A 21,680-nucleotide genomic window follows, 5' to 3' on the forward strand; every position below is an offset into this window, starting at 1 on the left:
AGATGGAACCTTCTGGTGCTACTGAAAGGACCACAGCTGTTGAAACCAGACAGGCAACAAGGCAACCCTTCTTGGCAGCGAGCCTCCATGCAACTGGGTCAAACACCACACTTATACACTTCAGAATCGTGGAGCACAGGGAACCGATCTTGCATCAATATGCAAGAATAAGCAGAGCTCAGGAAGTAGTCTTTATTCAGCTTTTTATCTATAACAAAATCCCAAGAACACATACATCCATCTTAAAAATTACATTTGATTTATAGTTTCTTTCCTCTCCCTACAGTTGGCATACTAGCAGTTCCAAGGCTTTTCATACTTTACATCCAAGTTTGATGCAGCACATGTTCTCTGTATAAAAAACTTCTATGTTTTTTAAAAAAATAACCTGAAAAATGTCTAATATTAAACTCCAGTTCGCTGACATGCCAACAATTATTTTTAATGAAATTGAAATTTTGTAATCAGGTACTCCACTTTATGACAGTATCAGAAAAAAATTGTTTCATTGCTCTGCACAGAATATTCCACCTGAAGTTTTCAAACACTATTTCTATGTGCAGTTATTTGCCATAATAAAGTTTTTTTAAAAATAAATCGTATTACAAGTTTTTATAAGTTCTCTTTAAAAAGCAAAGGTAGTCTTCTGTAAAATATTAATCTTACCTCAGCTACGTTCTAATGGCAGTTTATAGGAAGTTCATAACAGTGTCCAACTATTCTCTCATGCCTTCACACTTGATTGCAATTTCTTTTTTTTGTAACATTTAAAAGGTAATTCTGCCAAGAGCTAGTGTCAAGAGCTTGTGCCCATGGTTCAAAGACATGACCCATAAGAACCACCACCTTCCAAAATTAAGACTAATACAGTCTCAGTCATTTGCTCATGAGCTTGTCAAGGTCTGCTGTATTCAAAATGTTAACACTGCAATGAAATCTTAAAGAATGCTCGCTAATGAGCAAAAGAGTTCTGTTTTGCCATTGAAATCCATGCGATTGATTCAATTATTATGAAGGAGGTTTTAATTTTTATGTCATACTTCAGTTTATGGATAGACAGCTAAAGTGTATTCCAGAAGTAGCTTGACTCCTGGCATAACTACAGACACAAAGGAAAAAGAAGGCGCGCAATGGAAGGTAGGCATGGGCTGCTGACACTGCAGTTTCTTAGAAGAGGCAAGTACCCTCACATTCTACTTAGTTGAGCAGAAAACAACTTGTTCAAGCAGCTTAGATGATGAGACTCAAGAACACTGCATAATACCAGTTGACAATTCTTTCCCCAGAACGCAGCAACAATCAACATTCACTGTTCCTCCATCCAGTATTCCCAGTTCTTAAAACAATACTTGTTATGAGATGGGTCTCCTAGAATTATAAACTTTAACGCCGTTCTGCATTGAGGAGCGAGCATATTTTGTCAGAAGAGCACCAACTGTCTGCTTCTCTGCACATAAGTCCCTATAGAGGAAATAAAGCAGATGACATTGGCATTAGAGATACTCTCATATAAAACTGATCTGCAAGATACTTGTAAATACAGTAATAAACTGGATTTGGGTATTGGAAGAAAAAACCGAACAACTACTGTAACCTTCACATAATGCTTTAAGTGACCTACGGTTTAGAACATGGCTTGACATTCAAGCAACAGGCAAAACTACATAATTTACCTCAGAAGAAAGGATTTTGTTTTTTAGGGGGAATTGGTTGATTTTTATCATTACTGTTCGCTAAAAGGGTTTTCAATATAGCAAACCAGCTAGCTTTGAACTATCTAATTACATTACAGTAAATTTAGAGCCACCCATAAAGGTTTCACGCAGTTACTTCTGAGTTACCATCTATACCTGCTCACATGTGTCCCGGCTGGGCATTCCAGATAGCACTGCAGTATAATAACCACCAGAAGTACAAATGAGGCAGTACAGGAAGCACTACTGCTGAATAGTTCTTGCATTGTAAATATGGAGCCTGATTATAAATATCGGGCGGTTTATCCTTTGAGTTAAGTCTGCCTCAAGCAAATAAGACAGAGTTAATTGCCCATTTAAATTCAGTAGGATCAGCTTTTTACACAGGTTTAAATCCAACAAATATAGCTACAGTTCCTCCGGGTGGGGATTCTATTCATGTAGAATTCAGATTAATTTAAGACGGAAAGTACAGTATTTGAGGCAACCATACCTGATGAGAAGTCAGCTATGTAAAAAGCGAAGAACGTAACACTAATGCTATTTTAATAAAAATAAATATATCCTTACTGTATATAAGGGGTAATATCCACTTCTGTCCACTTTTCCCGTATGGTGAATAAGCTGTTGAATCTTTCCTGATTATCTTCAGGTAAGTTTTCTACTTTTAGCAGAAAGATGATCTCTGGTGTTGAGCTTCTATCCACAAGAGCCAAGCCCTGTAAATCATCATCAGAGAGAAAATAAAGACGAAAAAATTAAACTTACTTCTTTCTGGCAATAACCCACAAAAGTTGCCCTTTGCATGTCCAAAGCCTTCTAAAACTGCACTGTTAGAAGCAAAGCAGAAAAATATCATAAAGACACTGTTTTACACACAGCATTTATCATTTCCTTTATGGCAAGAAGTGAGGGGAAAAGCCGTTGAGTTCCAACATCTCTCCGCCTCCTTTTTGAAAAAGGATTTCCCTTGGTCCTTGCTACACTACTGGCTGCCACTACAATCTGCTTGGCAATAGCTTCAGCTTCTGTATTACAAGTATTAACTGTAGAGCTGCAACTTTTCTTCAAACAGCAAAACATGCCAGACTCATAGAAATCTGAGTCGCCATCATTCCAGACTACTAATGCTCATAGAGGATGTCCTAAAAAATACTTTAACTCAAAAGCTGACAGAAGTAACACAATCAATACCCACTAATCAATAAAATTACATACGACACAAGTCAGTTCACAGCCTACTCACGAAAGAATCCACAGTCCTTTACCTTAAGCTGATCAAGCCTTGTTGTCATCCCTTCAGGAACACTTTGTTGCCAGACTTCTTGAAACTCTGATAGATTGAATTTAACTGCATTTTGCAACAGCATTTGTGCTATAGCTCTGCATATTTTATCTTCATGCATTTCAAAGTAAACCTCCCCTGCTAAGAAACAAAAACCAGTTATCTTTGGTTTGTGCTTTTTGATAAAAGAACAGCCTCATATTTCCATTCTGTTCTACAGTCTTCTACAAACCAAGCATCTTGTTTTTCCTTTTCCTCAGGGAGCAACCTGACTTGGTGTTACTATGGTGTCTTCTTATTGTCAAGAACAAATCATGCAGAATATTATGTGTGTGCAGCACTGTCTGAGCTACAGTATTATTTTGTATCAATAAATGTATTTGCCCTCCATCTTTTCCCCTTTCACTGTAACCATTTCCATTCCTATTTCTGAATGGCTTGTATTAAAGTGTTTGCTGTCTGTGGTTGAACAATTAAATAGAACTTTCACTTTCTTAATCATCATCATAAAATGAGATGATGAAAGGAATAATGAGAATTTAGTTTCTTTCACACCAACTTGGCTAAAATTCTCTGAAGAACTTCAGGCATAAACACTTCCTTCCACTCTTCCAGTCACCTGGAGTTCTGGCAATTCAAACTTGTGCCGTGTGCAACCTGCCTAAATACACTAAGGTGACAATCTGTGTCACTCCAACTACTTTCCTACGTCCTTTAAGGTTGAGTGCAACTGCTACTGCAGCCAGAGATGAGATGAAAGCAACTGTGGGGAAGAATTCAGATTGCGAGTAAGGTGTTGAAATATTACATCGATGTGTGAGATGGGCAGTGGAGATGTAATCAATACAATCAGTGGCTCCTGTGGTGCAGTTCAAGGGACCAAAGACAGAGGTCTACTTCAGGTAAGCTGAATTCAGGGAGATCTACATGCCATCGACTTTTCACAATAGCACAATTAATTGCTTAAACATCTGAGCCCTCCTAGGGTACCTCAAGAGAGATTCCATTTAGATTTTCCTAGTGGTCTGCCTTTAGTCACAAAATTATGGCTTGTAGACACCTAATAAATCAATTCCAGTACCTCTGTTAGTTCCTGATTTTCCCCTAGTGTCTTGTACAGTTTAATAGTCCTTTTCCTGTGAAACTTTCTCTAACAATTTTACTAATTTTTAGCTCACTGCTCACTCCCTTCTTTTACTAGCGTTGTAGCAAATCCTTTTGTTTCGGCCATCCTCACAAAATCTGCATGAATACCTATTTCCTTTATGCAAAATTAAAAATATGCATGCTTTCCCAAACTTACCATCATCTAAGTATTTCCTTCCGTAGCTTAACAGAATGTGTTCTATCATCAATCTGAAAAAAAAAAAAAAAAATCAGAAATCAAGTTTTAGAACTGTTTATTAGGACATTACAGAAACAGTCACCAAGATGAAGGAGGAGGTATTGGGGGAAAAAGAAAATCATCAAGGAGAACAGAGGATGGGACGTGTCTTTGTATTGAGTTTGCATGGCAAGGTTTTGCTATCAGGGGCACTACAGGGGTGGTTTCTGTGAGAAGGTGCTAGAAGCTTCTCCTATGTCTGACAGAGCCAATGCCAGCCGGCTCCAAAACAGACCTGCTGCTGTCTGAAGCCAAGCCCATCAGCAACAGTGGCAGAGCTTCTGGGATAATGTGTTTAAGGGGGGGAAAAAAACCCTGCATAACTGCATCTGGAGAGAGAGAATATGAGAACAACAGCCCTGCCGAGCGCCGGGCCAGCGCAGGAGGCAGGAGGTGCCCCAGGCGCCGGAGCAGAGGTTCCCCCCCAGCCCCTGGTGCAGCCCCCGGTGAGGCAGGCTGTGCCCCTCAGCCCATGGAGGGTGGCGGGGGAGCAGATCCCCACCTGCAGCCCGTGCAGGGCCCCACGCCAGAGCACCACGGGGTGCCCGGAGGAGGCTGTGACCCCGTGGGCAGCCCACGCTGAAGCAGGCTCCTGGCAGGGCCTGTGACCCCATGGAGAGAGGAGCCCCGGCTGGGGCAGGTTTGCTGGCCAGGCTTGTGACTCCGCAAGGGATGCAAGTTGGAGCAGTTAGCTCTTGAAGGACTGCACCTCCATGCTGGAGCAGTTTGTGAAGAACTGCAACTCAGGAGAAGTGCTCAGGTTGGAGAAGTTCATGGAGAACTGTCTCGCATGGGACGGACTCCATGCTGGAGCAGGAGAAGAGTGTGAGGACCCTCTCCCTGAGGAGGAAGAAGCGGCAGGTATGTGATGAACTGACTGCAACCCCCGTTCCTTATCCCCCTGTGCTGCTGGTGAGGAGGAGGCAGTGAAATCAGGAGTGAAATTAAGCCCAGGAAGAAGGCGGGGGGGAGGTGGTTTTGAGTTTTGGTTTTATTTCTCATTATGCTACTCTGAATTGATTGGTAATAAATAAAACTAATTTCCCTGAGTCAAGTCTGTTTTTCCCATGACAGTAATTGGTGAGTGGACTCTCCCTGTCCCTATCTCAACCCATAAGCCTTTCATTATATTTTCTATCCCCTGTCCAGTTGAAGATGGGAATGACAGAACACATTTGGTGGGCACCTGGCATCCAGCCAGGGTCAATCTACCACAGCCTTCATGGCTGAAATGAACAAACTGATAAAAACTTAGAGGAGAACAAAATAGGACAAAAAGGACAGATGGGAGCTCATTCAGCATGCCATCCCCAAAGGTCTCTTCCACTTTGTAGTTATAACTAGCGAAGACTAAAAGGCTTAAGGAGACCAAGGAAAAGGGATTCCTGCAATGTCACTTCTTTCCAATGAGAAGTGACACAACTCGCAAATTTGACAGTTAATTAGCCCTTAGTGAATAGCAGGCATTTTATTAGAGCTCTCAAATAAAATTTCATCCTAACTGCAGACACTAATACGAAAGCAAGATCTCTTTTAGAGCCAAAAGCCAAATAAATGGAAAATGCTACATACTGTAAATGAAAAAAAATGTTTGAATAGTAATGTTATTTCATGACTCCAAATAGCAGTACAATAAACTCAACTCATACAATCTGAATTCAGTATTACACCAGAAAACATACCACCATCAGACATTATGCAAGAGGTATTTGAAACGTTTTTGGCTAGCAGCTTCAGAACAAGTATTTCAAGATGGTCAGCAATTTACAGCTTAAGTATACGCTAGTTCCATCATTTACAATTCACCAGCAAATATTTCTACTATTGAATCAATGGAAATATTACCAATAGACAATAAAATCAGTTTACTAACCTGTCTGTCTAAACTATTAACGCTCTTGTATATTTTAATGATCCCTTTTTTTGGCTTCAACACCATAGTAACTGGAATCTGGAGTTATAAGACTATACTTATAATAATAATTATTGTAATAGTTAATAATGATTGCAGACAATTTTAAGTACTAAAACTAACTGCTTACGTGGGCTCTAGAGATCCAAGTTCCTCAAGGCAGGTGCGTAAAGGAACCTTACTTAAAGACCAGGACTCTGAGTCGATTAGCTGAGTCACGTGATTCAAGAGTTTCATCTGATAATCAAATTCTAGAATTCTCCAATATCCTGCCAAATGCAAAACCACAAAACAGCGTTAGAAGGATGAAGTACCGAGGTCTGAGCAACAGGCCCCGAGTCAAAGATGACCTCTAGATGAACCCGCCAACCCAATGTTATATATATAATTTAGTATCCGATCATTAGTGAAATATACATAGTTCACTAATAATCATGCATGATCATTAGCAAAAAAATGTAGCTTAGATAAAATAGAATCATTAGTGACAATATAGTGCATCCTTCCTTGCCTAGAGGTAGGTGGACAAGGCCATGAAATCAGATGTTTGGCCTCATTTGGAAACTGGTGGTTAAAATCCAGTAGATCAAGAAAACTCCCTTGGTTCCTCCCCCAGTCCTGGTCAAGCTTTGGCAGGATCTGAGAGGGGAGTGAAATCAGATGTTTCCACATTTGAAATTAGGTGAGCTTGTTTATCCAATAGCATAAAAGCTCGACCCTCTTGCAGCAACTTCGGAGACCTCGTCTATGAGGGGATGCACTGTGTAGGACTTCCCAATTGCCAGGATAGGTTCTCCAAATCCTCGTTGCAACAGGCTTTGCAGCAACTGCGGATCTGGGTGATGGTAACTTATCAGGTCAATTGGTGATACAACTTAATCACTGTAGCTAACCTTGAATAGAAATGGTTATGTGCATTACCTTGCTTACCTGTTTTATTGTTTGAATCAGGGCATCGTAAGCTAATCCTTTTGTATGTGCATATTACCTTATTTTCTCTATTAATTTGAAATGAACAGTAAATTAAGGTTATTTTCTTTATTTGTGTCTATGTGCTATCTATTGACCCTGTCAACTGGCAAAACAAAGGAAAACATTAACGCCCTAATTTTATTCCCCTGACGATATATTACAGGAGTCTGGAAAGGTGTTACCTAAATGTCCAAAGTATAGCAATAGCATACTGTCCTTTTCAGGATTAAAACTGAGAAAACCAGAATAGTAAGAGCAAATGTAGAAGAGAAAAGAATTCAACAATCTGAGTTATTCATAACTGTTTATGTAGATTAACTACCACAGATAGGAAGAGAAGACAAGTCCCATCCCAAGATGAATCAGACCTGGAAAAGCTAGTAATTAATTCAGGCACAGAACTGCATGAACAGAACTGGCTGCACTGCAAAATGATAGTTCAGGTCCAGCCAAGTCCACAGAAATCCAGATGTGACAAAGCAAGAGATTTGGTACAACAGTACTGTGCAGCTGTGAATGACAACGAAAGCCATCTGTGAGATCCTCACCTACCTAATGGGATGGTATGGAGGAGGCAGAGTGGTGCTCAGTGATGGGACAACAGACAAGCACAAGTTGCAGCTTGGGGAAATCCCGGGGATTTCCCCAGCTAATTATTAGAAGAATTTCCCCACCCCCCCCACCCCGTTACAGATAGTCAAACACTTGGAACAGCCTGGACAGAGGTTGTGCAACCTCCATCCTTGGAAACTCACAGAACTCAACCAGCTGAGGCCCTGAGCAGCCAGCTCCAAGGTGGCCCTGTTCTAAAGCAGGGGTTTGGACTCTATAACCTCCAGAACTCAGTTCTGCCCTTTATTATTCTGTGACTAGGACTGCTGTCAGCCTGGTCTGCCGGTGAGGGCTTGGCCAAGTAAAAGGTAGGACCTGTCCCAGGGTGAGGTACTCTGTCTAGCCTTACCTCATGTGGTAGGAACACTTCTGATAGTCCTTTCTTCCTCCCAGACTGGGTTTAGGAAAGGACTGGGGTTACCTAAGGATCAGCTATTTTTGTCTTTAGAACGGCAGAAAGCAGTACCCACTCATCCATGAAGAGGGCAACCAGCCAAAAAAATTCATATGAGCGGCACACTGATGCCAGTGTTTGTAGTAGCAAAGAAGGAATTACCCTGGGAAGAGCCAGACTGGTCAATGTCTGCTCAGTTGTATCCTCTTGATCAGCTTTACAGCAGCAGAGAACATAAGTATTATGGAAGGAGATCTTAGTACTTTGAAGTAACTTACACCTTGGAAGACATGGAGGCGGAATGGGCCTTAGAAAAAGGAGACAGATATTTTGAGGAAAAAAGCAGGGTTATTTCTTCAAAGGCAATAATGTTCTTTAGAAATCAATACCTTCAATTTTGCAGGCATCTATAACCTGCAAATGGTGCAGTATTTCTTCTTCACTTGCTTGAATTAGACTTAACAAATCTTCTGTTGTGTACTGCAACAAGAGAAAAAAAGAAGGAAATAAAACGTTATCCTTACTCCCCCTTTACTTCAGCAAGCTTGCTAAATGCATTCTAAGATATAATGAAAGAAAGACTTAGAAGACTGATGTTTTTTTTCCCAGACTCTGAATTTTCTAAGTTTACCACACCCTCTAAAACTTTTCCTGTAACTCACAACATTTTCTCAAGGGCTATTCAACATAAAATCCAGTCTAACTATAGGAAAGTCTCTGTGCCATGTGTAAGTAGTATACCTGTATTTCCAGGATGCCAAACTAGCACATATAAGCATCATAAAGTATCCCAGCAAGAACAAAGAGTGAGTGTGTTCTGTCATTCCTAAATCACATTTTAATCTGTGAGCTTCAAAGAAAAGGCAAGAGTAACTTATCACTGCTGGATAGAAGTCAGAACTCCAACTTAGTACCTCCACTGAGGGAAAGCCTCTTCCAGCATGACCTCCACAGTGATGTTGTGTTTTGGTGTCTGCTAACCCATTAGCAGATCTGTAGCAGAGACCCAGCCACAATACATACAGCTCCTTGCAGAACAGTTACTTTGTGAGATGGGAGGGTGCTGTGGATACTGCAGTAAAGATTTAGGTGACACAGGAGGAACAGAACGTATCGTGTGGAGTGAAGTAAAGGGAAGGAACACGAGACTTAAATCCTTAGGATCTAGGGCTTCATCAATTCCTTTATTCACCTTACAGCCTTTCTAGCAACTCTAATATTAGTTTTGTTGATTATAGTATAAGAGTATTTCCTATCAGAAAAGAAAAAATGGAATTAAATACTTGAGATCTATTAAGACTATGGGAACACCAATGGAACAAACCAACACTAAGTTTGGAACACCTACATGTTAAAAAAGCATTTAATAAATACAGAAAGGTCTCCGCTTCCTGCCATTCCTATTAGACAGTATGTTGAAACATCAACAGGCTAAGCAGCATTGAACTCACATCAGTATTTCAGCAAGGGATGACCATACCATACAGCACTTAAAAAGACAACGCTAGCAATTGAGAGCAAAAATATCCCCAGATCAGTATGTATGTGTGTGTGTTTGTGAACTACTGCCAGTCGGGTAAGATCTCGCACAAGGAGTCCCGGGCATTTGTTCCCCCTCTCAGGCCTGACTGGCACTCCAACTGCTTTCTTTAAGAAATCACTGCTCTCAGCTGTGATGCTTGTATCTGCTGCAAACAAAATGAAATAGATTGACTTGCATCATGTCCACACCAGCAATTTCCAGATAATTTAGTATTTAGTGTTTCTGATCCTTAACTCAAGATGCATGTGATCATTTGTGAATGCCTTGCCATTTCAATATAAAATCCAGGATTGTAATTTGGTGCATCATGAGCAAGTGGAGTACTAGCCCATTTGTAAGCTTTCATGTAGTCTGCTAAATCACACCACTATGCAAGAGGCTTCCTTACAGTACTTCCTTATAGCGCTATAATTCCTTATGGCTCTTTTGCTACCGTTCTTTGTGTATGATACAGTACTGAAAACCATGAGCAGCTTACAGTAAATCACCAAAAGAGAGTAATTTGTTTTCAAACAGATTAAAGGTGGCTTATTAGTTGCCAGCACATGATAAATATCAAGTACAAGCAAACACCATAGGGGAAATCTTTACTACACACATATTGTTTGGGGTTCCAGTGAGAATTAGTCCCATGGCAGAGCTTTCAGAGTCATTTAAAGTTCCACCAGTGGAAGGATGAGATTTGTCTATGTTTACCAGATATATCTAGTTGTTGTCCAGTAAGCTGATATAGGAAATACGTTCTTCTTCAAAAAAAAACCCAAGCGGAGATAGATCAGCCCTCAAACTAGGCACTAAAGTTTGGAAAGACATTGACATGTTATTACAGTATTTGTTTATTATTGTCACATATGAGATTTTTTTGTGTTACTAGCCTTTCTCAATACTTTCTGGACCTTTATAGTTCTGGACCACTTAAACCTTTTCCCTCTGCCATCACTTATTTTGCAGTATGTTCTTCTACACCTACACCAGAGTAGGTGGGAAAAGGCAATGTTGGGGGAAAGATTCTGAAACTGACCAGAAATTAGTCTGTTGATCATCCAAAAAGAGAGAGTGGCAACTTTCCTCCCTTGGAGAGAAATGCAACATCTATGTTTGTACATCCAAACACATGCAGATAGTTTTTTGGTATCAGCTTCTACCAAGCCTCAGCATAAAGTACTTTGGAGCAACCATTTCTGGCTTTTAAAGTCAAGAGGAACACCAACCAAACCCACAAACCTCCAGGACTTTTATAAGCCTTTTGTCTGAGATCATATGCTGCACAGGCTAGATCTTTCCATTACTCTTTACGTCCTAAACTGAACTTCCTAGAAACATAAACGGGCAGCAGGACAGAATTTTAGTTGTGTTTTCCGTACTTGTAGTATCAGCTTTATTCTCAGCCTCATATCATCCCTGTCTTTCTCTCCAACCCCCTACTTCTCCTTGTCATCATAAATTACTGATTGGCAAGTGACTTATACACGTGTGTCCTCTACCTCATACATGACATGTCATACGTTACAGCCCCAAAGAAGGACGAAAGGCTGCATTATACCTTAGTAGCCATGTAACTCTCAAGAAATTTAGAAAAGTTTCTGAAGACTGCCTTCAACAAGCTTCCTCTAAAAAAAGGGAAATTCTCAGTCCCTTTCAGTGTCCTCCCTTTCCCTCTTTTTACTTAAATAAAGGTTGCTTACCTGCAACTCAGTGGAAATGCTAATAATTACCAACGTGTTTAGAATAGTAAGCTTAAAAAATTGACTCAAAGCAGCACTGTGAAATACAGAAGGAAAGGTATGTTTCTAGTTAAGGATGTATCTTCAATTTAATTTGCCTCTTACTAATTACAAGGAAGTAATTTGCATAGCTGATTTACCCTTGAAAATGTCAAAGTCTGATCTTTCTGACTATCTGGCCCTTCATACGGATCTTCCATTAAGAGTTTCCTCAGTTTCTTTAGTTTTGGTCGGCATCGCCTTAATTCCCAATAGTTATTGGAGAAGCCAGCAATCTACGAGAGAAAACAGTGACTCTTACAACATTTTAATATACCGTTTGGATTCAAAGCAGCTTACCAAAAATTGTCAGCAAAAAGCGTTAATCTAGTCACAGAGAACAACAATTTATTAATAGGGTTATTATTTTAAAGATGAAACAATCATAATATTTTCAATTTTAAAAATTACCGTAGGCAATTGGCAATAAATACCCATGGTTGGTTGATAAAAACATGTTCATAGTGTGTATGACAAAGGAAACAACTCGTCTCTACATGCAAATGATCGAGTATCATCGTGGGATATATTCCTGCACAATCCTCATCAATGTATCTTTTCCTCTTAACACTGATTTATATCACTGCCATAAGACCCCTCCCGTGTTATCCCGTTTCCGCCTTCCCCACTTCTTCCCATGCTTGGGATCTTGGCCATGGTCTTTTTACACCTAAACAAATCATCATAGCACTAAGTTCAAATAAAACAGTCATTAATGAGACAGTAAGCTGCACTTGCAGACAACAAATGAGACACCTCTGGTCCTTAACTCTGATTCAACACACACATCAAAAGCCTGCAACAAGCAGCTCTGGTGTAACTGATTCAACAACATTAATCTAGTAATAAACTTCACCTTCACAGTAATCCTGAGGTGTTTCATGGGGTACAGTTTGGACTTCCTAGAAGATTCTTTGAAGAAGAAGAGTACTGGAAGCCTATCAGCACTGTTTCTGCTATTTACCATACCAACAGAAGCGGGTACAGAATGGCAGAGACGGAACAGGCTCCAGGTTTGTGACTCCCGACCCAACCACTAGCCCCTTCTAAAAAAGCTGCCATGAAAAAGCTTCCAAAGTATTTAAATGTTCTAAAAAACCTTTTAAATACCCTAATTGCTTTATCAAGCTACTTTTTTTTTTTTTAAGGTCATCCATTTAAAAAGCCTCTGACCTTTAAAATAATGTTCCATTTAAATCAACTATAAGCAAACCACCTATATGTGGAAGAACCCCTATCCAAATTCTAATACAGAGAAAGCTCTCAGTTTTTATTCCATAGCTTGCTTGGCACAAAATTCTGGTAAACACTTATTTCCTGATAAAATTCTTAGCTTCCCCACCACCACATGTCAAATAGCATTTACCTAAGTGTTAGATTTTTTTCCTGCCAAGTTCTTTTCTGAGCAATTTGGTATGAACAAGAAGGTACTCTGTATAGAAAATAAAATAAATAATTCTAATTTATAATACAAAGCTCATAACCGGACCTGGTCTGTGAGAGGTGAATAAAATGGCAGATGCTTTGGCTGTGAGTTTTAGCCTTGCAAATGGTGCAACGAGCAGCACTGAGACTGCAGGACAAGGGCAGTGAAGCCCCAAAATACTGAGTAAACAATATATTTTGCTACCAGTGTCAATACACCATATAACATTTTTGAAAACACTAAGAAAGCTCTTAGAAATATAACACTAAAAATAATTCCTAAACAAATCACATTTACATAATGTTGATGTCTGACTTCAGAGGACTAGTACGATCATTAAACACAGCAAAAAAAGAATATGGAAGACTATTACTTTTTCATTAATCTAGGTTGAATTAATTTCTATTAGCTGAACTGCTGACTTCACAGAAGGAATGATATTGTTTTGATTATTACATTCATTAAGGACAAGCACGATTACCACTCAATGATGTCATTATATCCATTACAGCAAATAATGACCTAGTAATAATATTTGCCTAACTATTTTTAGTACAATTTTGTTAACTATGCTAACTGAAGAGCAGAGAGCAATGAATTCTTTAAACTGAGAACTCTAAAATCATTCTCTCCAACAAATCTTTGCAGATGCTAGAAAGAAAAATCACATTTGAACAAATGTCTGTATTTAAAAAATAATATTCAGGCATGACACAGTAGTCATAATCTGCCTTTTGGGGAAAGCATTCCTAAGAATCAATCTGCAAACAGATTATTTCAAAAATAGCTCCTAACACTGAGAAATTAGATTTTCTTTGAAAGTTTTTGATACCTACCACAAGTAATTACTATCCACTGAAAATAAACCAAAAGTTGTAACTTCTTAGAAACAATAATCACACATTATGGATAAAGTTCAGTTGCCTAAAGAAGGGACCTAGTGCCATTTTGGACACCCTAAGGTATAGCATGCCCCCTGTGTATAAAGCATATTTATAAGTATGTCGCCTTGGAGCTGTTCAATATACAAAGAATCTACAGGAGACTCCGGTCCTTCTGCCGTGCCGGCTCGTAGCTAGACCAATACCACAAGGCATCTAAAATGGCACTAGAAGTCTATGTTTAGGCAACTGAATAGTCCCAGCTGGGTTTCACATATGCATCTTGGATAAAATACAAGAAATCATAAAGAATAAACCCCAGAAAGACATACCTGTGAATGAATAATATTACAAGATGCCTGATCTGCTTTCAGCTGTTCTGGAGTTTTGCAACCAGGAATAAACAGCAGCATATTTGAGGTGTCTGCTATTTTCATGTCATAAGTTTTATCTTTGCTGCACAACACTGCTTGTTCATCCTTTTCACCACGGATTACTAGGCTGGAAAAAAATAGCACAAAAATAAAGATGTATTTTTACCCCTAGTTCAGGATGAACACCTGCTAAACTTGTCTGATATTTTTTCAAATTTATACATTGGTAAAGAAGTTTATAAAGTGCAATTCTGTTTGGTAGCAGCAGTCACAGTATACCAGAATATAAAGATTTAATTGTCAATTCATCTGAAATATCTTAATACTGTGGGCTTTTCCTCTCCTTTTTGAGCTTTCGCACTCTGAAAGACATGCATCCAAGGTTTTTACGCAGATCACAGTCAAACCACCTCACCTGTCTATTCACATAGCCCTGCCCAAAACTGACTAAGTGATGCTTAAAGCCTAAACTAGTTCACTGATCTTATAAATTAGATTACAGCTAGAGTTGTTCTTCAATGAGGACTGAAACTGGCCCACTGTGAAACAAGAAAGCAAACAGCAATTGTGTATATTGTGCAGTGCCTTTCAGATAATTCCCTCTCACAAACATACACATTTTCTTGCAAGTAATTTCAAGCAGGAAAGAAAACCATCTTCTAGAACATTTCAGGACAAACAATCAATACACACACACCCCTCTTCAGCTCCAATACTTGGCTAAACAGAGATTCTTAGTGAGGACATAATACCAAAGCAGGACCACAACAAGGGAACATTCAGTTCCTCCCCAGCTACATTAAATTAAGTGCTCGGATTCAATTTAATCAAACTGCTTCTCTTGCTTCCAAAAGCTTGCAAGCATGAACAAAGCTCAGCTGTGCCTCAAGTGGTCCTCAGCATGATTCAGGCCTGTAAGCAATTGATACTTTTATCAATATCACACTGAGTACGAACATCTCCAAGGGCTATTTTCTTTAGAGGGAGTTCTACTATTATGTAAGTCTAAACATTTTATGTTATGTCACTGGCACTGCAGCAAAGGAAGAAATTTTAAAACTGTATCAAAAACTTATTTAGAATCTGTTCTTGGTCCAGAGCTAGATGTTATGTAACCATCCTACCAAATGCTTATGCATATGTACACCCTTCGCTGTCCTGTTTGTCTGCCATGTCAGCATCCTTTCACCTGTCTGACCTCAAGAGTTCCAGCAGGAAAATCTCAGGTCAGTAGGATTCTTTTAAAGACATAATCTCCTTTCCTAAACCAAATTTTTTTGGCACCTATATTCATATAGCTTGATGAGAAACTCTTTCTCAGTTTTGGCTGGAAGTCTCCTCAGAAGCATTTTTTCCATATGGAAAAAACGGGGGGGGCGCGGGGAAGGGAGGGGGGAGAAAACAAAAAGCTTCTTACAGGTATTACTAGTTTCCAACGTAACCGAGCCAAGTTTAAGGGATAGATTTTCAGGCAAACCGTATGAGAAGAACAAAAGTCTGGGAAAAGTCACGTTTAAAAGCCACGTCAACCACCCACCGCTGAGGATGGGAGAGCGCGGCGCTGACAGCGGGCAGCCCCCCGGGAGCCGTAGACACCCCCCCGCCAGGGAAGCCGCAGAGATACCCCCGCTCCCCCGGGAGCCGCAGAGACACACACCCCCGGGAGCCGCAGCCCTGCCCAGCCACCGGTGGGACGAGCTCTAAAAGCGGGGCAAACTCCAGGCCCCCGCCGCGGGGCGGGCCCGGCCCGGTCCCTCCGCCTCCTTCCGGTCGCCGTCCAGCCACTACGACCGCCGGGCCCCAAGCGGGGACGCGGCGCGGGGTGTTGTCGCCGCGGCCCGGGCCCCTCGCCTCAGGGGAGGCGCTGCGCGGGCGGGATGGCGGCGACAGCCCGCGCCCCCCCCACCGCCCGTACCTGCGTCCCGCCTCCAGCTCGGCGCAGAGGCCCGGCTCCAGCTGCAGCAGGCAGCAGTCGCCGGCGCCGGCCTGCGGGCCGAAGCTGAGGCAGTGCACGGCCGGCAGCAGCTCCCCCGGGTTCAGTTTGGCCGTCTGCAGCGTAACGTCCACCTCCGCCCGGCTCCGCGCGGCGCCCGCCGCATCCATCCCCTCCGAAAGCCGCGCCACAGCGGGCCCCGCCCCCGCCGAGGCGGTGCTTGTCGCGGCAAGGGGCGGGGCGGGGCGGCGCGGGAAGCGGTGGGGCGGGCGCAGCTGATGCGCGCGTCCGTGGCCGGCGGGGCGGGCGGCAGCATCTCGGGGAATCGCTCTCCTCAGCAGCAGAGGCTCCGCCGCCGGGTCCGATCCGGGACAAACCTCTCTATTTCTGCCCGGCTGCACTAAAGCCAGGCAGGGCTGCACTAAAATCTCACTCTGCGCCGATAAAATGCCGTCAAAACGCACAAAACACCCTACAAAAGATACCCATTAAATGCAACAAAACCAGGTCCAATATGGCAGCCCCTGCCTGCTCGGACGCCCTCTAGGTGTCATCTCCTTGACACCAAAGGATGGCAGCGAGGGTGAGGAGAGGGAGGCCAGCTGCCCGAGCCACCATCGCGGGGCCTGGCTGCGGGTGGGAAGCCACTGGGGAGGCGGCTGCAGGTGGGCACCCACCGATGTCACCCACCCCTGTTCCTTCTGTCACCACAACTGTGGGGACAGCCTGACCGGGGGCACGTATCTGCCAGCTCTCGCCGCCACAAGATCCCTTAGGACAGGGATTGCGCAGCCCCCCAGAAGGGTTCATCTTCCCTGACTCAGGGCCCGGTGGGGTTCGCCTGGGGCCTGGCCTGGGCTCCATCTGCCAGAGGGAGCTGTGAGGAAGTGCTTGAGCTAAAGCTGTGATGGAGATGAGTCAAAATCACAGGCAAGCACAGTTATTGCAATGGAAACAGTCTGCAGCTCAGAGATTCAAGGGGAAGTCCACATACATCCTTAAACCATAAGAAAAAAAAAATTAAAGAGGAGGCTCAGAAGACAGCGGCTCAGCACCACTGGGAGCCAGTCAGTCTGTCAGTCTGTCCCCTCTGCAGGGAGCAGTGCAGGATGCCTCGTCCAGGGCAGCCAGCTCCCCAAACAACGCCTGACATCTTGCTGTGGGGCATATTAACACTTGGCCTAGTATCGTTTTAGTCCTAGCTGTTTGCTGTGCGCGTTGGCTAGCAATTACTTTGTGCTCCAGAGTCATGTATGGCCACTTGCAGAGTCCTTCAGTGCTTGGTATAAGCTTGCACCACATGACCCTGACAAAGAGATTTTACCGCCTTCGTGTTGGAACCAGAAGCAGGAGCTGGTGGGACAGAGCTAGCTGGGTTCGGTACCCAGCCCTACAAGGAGCAACTATTAATGTGACTGAGTCAGGCACCTTCTGCCTCCAGAAAGTCCTTTGCCTGAGTGATGCCAGCGAGGCAATTGGCCTTGGAGAAAACTTGAACTGAAGTTACGAGGCAGTTACCTCTGTCCCACGTGCAGCAGCTTGTCCAAGACTGAGCCATCTATCATATTTTCATGTTTTATTTCAGTTATTGGAAGGTGTCAATATAGTCATTGTGTACCCAGGAAACCTGAGACACTCTGGCTAGTTTCTACTAATGTGTAGATGCAAACTGATATATGTACAGTCATATTTGAGACTGTTACATTTTGCTTTAATGGAAATCTTTTCCTGCACACCTTTAATGTAAACAAGAAAATCACTGTTCTACCAAGTAAATGCTCACACAGTTACTAACTGTTTAAATAGCAACTTACTTATGCTGGTTTGAATTTATACCTTGATTCGTGCAATTTTCCAGTGACTTTGCATGCCTGCTTCTTCTTTCTCCTTTTCATTCTGTGGAATAAAATAAAATAAAAAAAAAGGTTCTGATACAGTGAAGGAACTGAATCCAAGGCATGAATTCATGGAGTTTGTATCTTAAGAGCTCTGCTACATAACAGAAACCCAATGGGAAGAAAATCACTGAATGTTATTCAGGCACTGGTCTGTGATCAAGAACATTTGTACTAGTAATTTTCCCAACCAGTTTTGTTTATCCTAGTAGTTCTGGTTGTAGGTGCTTTTATCTTGTTTCCTAAGGAGCTGAAATGTTCATGCCTGTGCTGCCTGCCATCTTTCTCTGCCTGTCCCTCGCTTACCACTCTGGAAGTTGCCATTCAAGTTCAGGCAAATTTGACAGGGGAAAGTTCTTGGAAGTTTTGTGGAAATCAGTGCCTGGAAAATATATTGGAGCCCCTACTTAGGGGAAAACAGCTCTGATCCATTCAAAGAGGCACCAGTCAACTGGCCTATCAGCAAAAACATGGACATGAATCTATAGCAAACATGTCTTATTTCTCCAGAAACAATGTGTATCATGCTTCCGTTTTCACTGAGAATGCTTGGAGCAGTGACCTAATTGACAAAAACTGGTTTGTGTAGGAACTCATGAAGTTAGTTTCTTGAAACATGGATGAATCTTTAATGGATCTGGATTGCAGAGACAATGAGAAGATGCTGAACTATCATTGCTTCTGTCAGTTTATAAGGAAATGCATGCTATGGCAAGGGATCCTTGATGGGAACCTTGGTAGGATCCTGAAATTATCTTATAAAGATGCTGTGGGATTATTTATTTGCTCTGGAGTTGCTGTAGCATAAATGAGTACTGTTTTCACTTTGAGCTGGTATGGCGGGCTGAAACGGTCAGGGTTCAGGAGCATCTAACATGGTGGTACAAACAGGGCTGAAACTCTCCTGTAGCAGAATGGAAGAAAGACTTGAGAAAAAAATTAATTCAGCCATCCCAACTTAACTGATCACCAGCTGAAGTCATTCCCCCCAGGTGCACACTCGAGGCCTTAAGTGACTGCTGTGAGTGTACAGCTGAGAGGTATACGTGTTAGTATAAGGGAGAAGTAGACTGAACCACTAAACAACTCACATCCTCAGCTGGGCTGGGGAGAGGAGGCAGGAATAAAGTCTCCTCTCAGGCAAGATAAGCTTTGGTGTAGTTTTTCAAGTGACTAATGTTAATGGAAATTAGTGTTCACAGAATCTGGTTGACTAATGTTGAGTGAAGTTAACAAAACAGAAAACGGATTGTTGAAGATTATTATAGTCTTGCCTTTGAAGTTCCTGGCCCTGTATAATGTTTCCCAGGACTCAAAGATCAAGGATGTGAGCAGCAAAATAAATAAAGGGCAGCTGTGACAAATTAAAGAAAGGAAGTTCAAATAAGTCCAAAGCTTCACAACTAAGACATAAAACAACAAACCAGGAGATAATGTAACATGTTGTAACAGTGCACATTACCAGTGTCAAGCTCTAGTCATCAGGCAGCATGGTAGGAGGGTGACTTTGCAGGTGTGATTTGAATTCAAGTGCTTGCGAGCTCTACAGTAAAATGCAGTGAGAAAACTGGGCTATATGAAAAGGGGTGTTTAAATGTCGAAGGCTGATGTACACAGTAGAAATTTAAGAATGTCCTTCAAAACACAGTATAGGTAGCTGTGAAAATAAAAAGATAATAAAGCCAGCACTGGAAAAACTGGCACAGTGCCAAAGTTGAATACCGTAACACGTTATCAGCCTGCTGATAATTACACCGTTCACAGTTACAGTTCTTGGAGATTATTCTACAAGAGAGGCTTAGTTTGATTAAAGCCTCACAAACCTTAGTTCAAGGATTTATTTTTTCAGCTGAAATGTCACCTGCAATATTTAAAACTAGCATGCGTGTTACATTTGCAGCCATTAAATGATGGTTTCTCATTGTCCAGCAATACCTGCCACTGGACGTGCTCGTTGTTTTTCAACACAGAAGGTGACCGTGGCAGCTGGACCTGTAGAGGTGTGACTGGGGGTAGAGCTCTGAATGCTGTTTCAGCATGTTGCAGACTCCTGAGATGCTGGGAGAATAACTGGCTGTAATGAATGTGCTACATTTCCTTCCTAGGAAAACAAGAAAGAGAAAGAAAAACAGAACAGAAAATATAATTATGTCATTGTATAAATCCATGGTGCACATGTATCTTGAATAATGAATGTCTAGTCTGTGTCTCAAATGTAAGAACTAGGGAATACCACTGAAATGAACAGGAGGTTAGTTGTGGATAACTGGAGAGAAGATGTTTCTATGAAACACATTGTGGGACTTGTGAGATATGGTTAAAGTCAAAATGAGTGTGATATACAAAAGTGATAGACAAGTTCATAAAGGTTGGATGTGCTTGTCTCTGTTAATCACAATATTCAGGTTTTGGTCATAGCTCAGGACCCTAAATAAACTCAGACCCTCTAAACCACCAAAGCGCACACACTCTTCTGCTCTCCATAGGAGTTATTGAGTTAGACATATTTTTACTTCTTTTTTTTCCACGTACTTGTTCTTTTAATGATTAGCTAAAAAAGCAAAGCAGTAGCTTGTGTATTCTATGTTCCAGGCATTGATTAATTTGTATTATCATATCCCAGTAAAACCATCATACCTGATGATATCAGCCAGCAAACCACCACAAAGCAGGAGATAACAAGTCCAAGGCTCAAACAGGGAAAATCTGAGCTGGTTAGTAGAATAACCAGATAGCTCATTGCTGCCTCAGGTAAGTGCTGTCTTGTCACTCTTAATACGCCAACAGGGACATGCAAAACAGTTATATTCAAATTAGGAGAAAATAAACAGTTGTAACCAAACCTAAATATTTATGTAAACTACAATAGCTTGGAGTATCTCAGCGACATAAAATTGGTTCTGTGCTGGAAACACTGGAGAAGAAACACTCAAGCACAAAGCTGCAGCGCACATGCCAAAATAGCCGGATACAAACACCATCAACGCCGTTAGAAATGGCTTTGAGAATTTCACATTGCACTGTTGCGACAAACAAGAACCCTGATAACCAATGCTTATGACACAACTAGCGCTTAGATACCTGTTTTCTTGTTATGTCATTTCTCTGCAAGGACAGCATATGTAATTGCACACAAAGCCAGAAGATCAGTCATGCTACTCTGATGTCATTCATGATAAGAAGAGGTAAACCTGAACAAGCTGGTACCCAGCCTACATTCATAGCTTCTCCCAGTCTCAGCCAGTCAGCCAGGACATTCTTAGCTACAGAGCATGTCCTCACAGCGTAAACACTGGCACAGTGGGTGGGAAGGTGCTATGATTTCTGTTAACATTGGCATGAAAGACCAGGACATTTCCTTCAAGAATGTATTAATCATAGGGACATGGTCCCTTTTAGGTTTAAAGTATGTGACAGAAGTGTGTGACAAGTATGCATTCATTTAATGCATGAATACATCATGAAAATCTTTTCCTCCATGTACGTTTTCTGGATAGGTAGATCTCTAAAGTGCTTCTACCACAGCAAAAATTGTAATTCAGCCCCAGCTGAATTTGCTATTTGGCAAAATTAGCAGCAATACTTTACTGTGGGCCCTAAAATTTAATCACA

General features: G+C 41.7%; 1 protein-coding gene across 1 annotated transcript; it reads right to left on the reverse strand.

Moving 5' to 3' along the window:
* Nucleotides 1–178: 178 nt before the first annotated feature.
* DSCC1 (DNA replication and sister chromatid cohesion 1) lies at nt 179–16,364 on the reverse strand. Its single transcript, XM_040588144.1, has 9 exons — nt 16,156–16,364; nt 14,199–14,367; nt 11,661–11,795; nt 8,643–8,733; nt 6,406–6,544; nt 4,283–4,335; nt 2,963–3,120; nt 2,265–2,413; nt 179–1,461 (listed from the first exon to the last, which is right to left on the reverse strand). Exons 1-9 carry the CDS (start codon nt 16,341–16,343, stop codon nt 1,353–1,355), a joined length of 1,191 nt encoding a protein of 396 aa, XP_040444078.1. The 5' UTR covers nt 16,344–16,364; the 3' UTR covers nt 179–1,352.
* Between the last annotated feature and the right edge of the window lie 5,316 nt (nt 16,365–21,680).

Source organism: Falco naumanni, chromosome 3 (assembly GCF_017639655.2).
Source record: "Falco naumanni isolate bFalNau1 chromosome 3, bFalNau1.pat, whole genome shotgun sequence".
Taxonomy (NCBI): Eukaryota; Metazoa; Chordata; class Aves; order Falconiformes; family Falconidae; genus Falco; species Falco naumanni.

Bases quoted from the DNA above. Each gene is read 5' to 3' on its own strand.
- DSCC1 (XM_040588144.1), bottom strand. From the start codon at position 16,343: ATGGATGCGGCGGGCGCCGCGCGGAGCCGGGCGGAGGTGGACGTTACG. The intron at 14,368-16,155 runs GTACGGGCGGTG...ATTTTTTTCCAG, and splicing joins GAGCTGGAGGCGGGACGCAG to CCTAGTAATCCGTGGTGAAA. The intron at 4,336-6,405 runs GTAAGCAGTTAG...TTTTTTTTTCAG, and splicing joins CTTGGATCTCTAGAGCCCAC to ATTGATGATAGAACACATTC.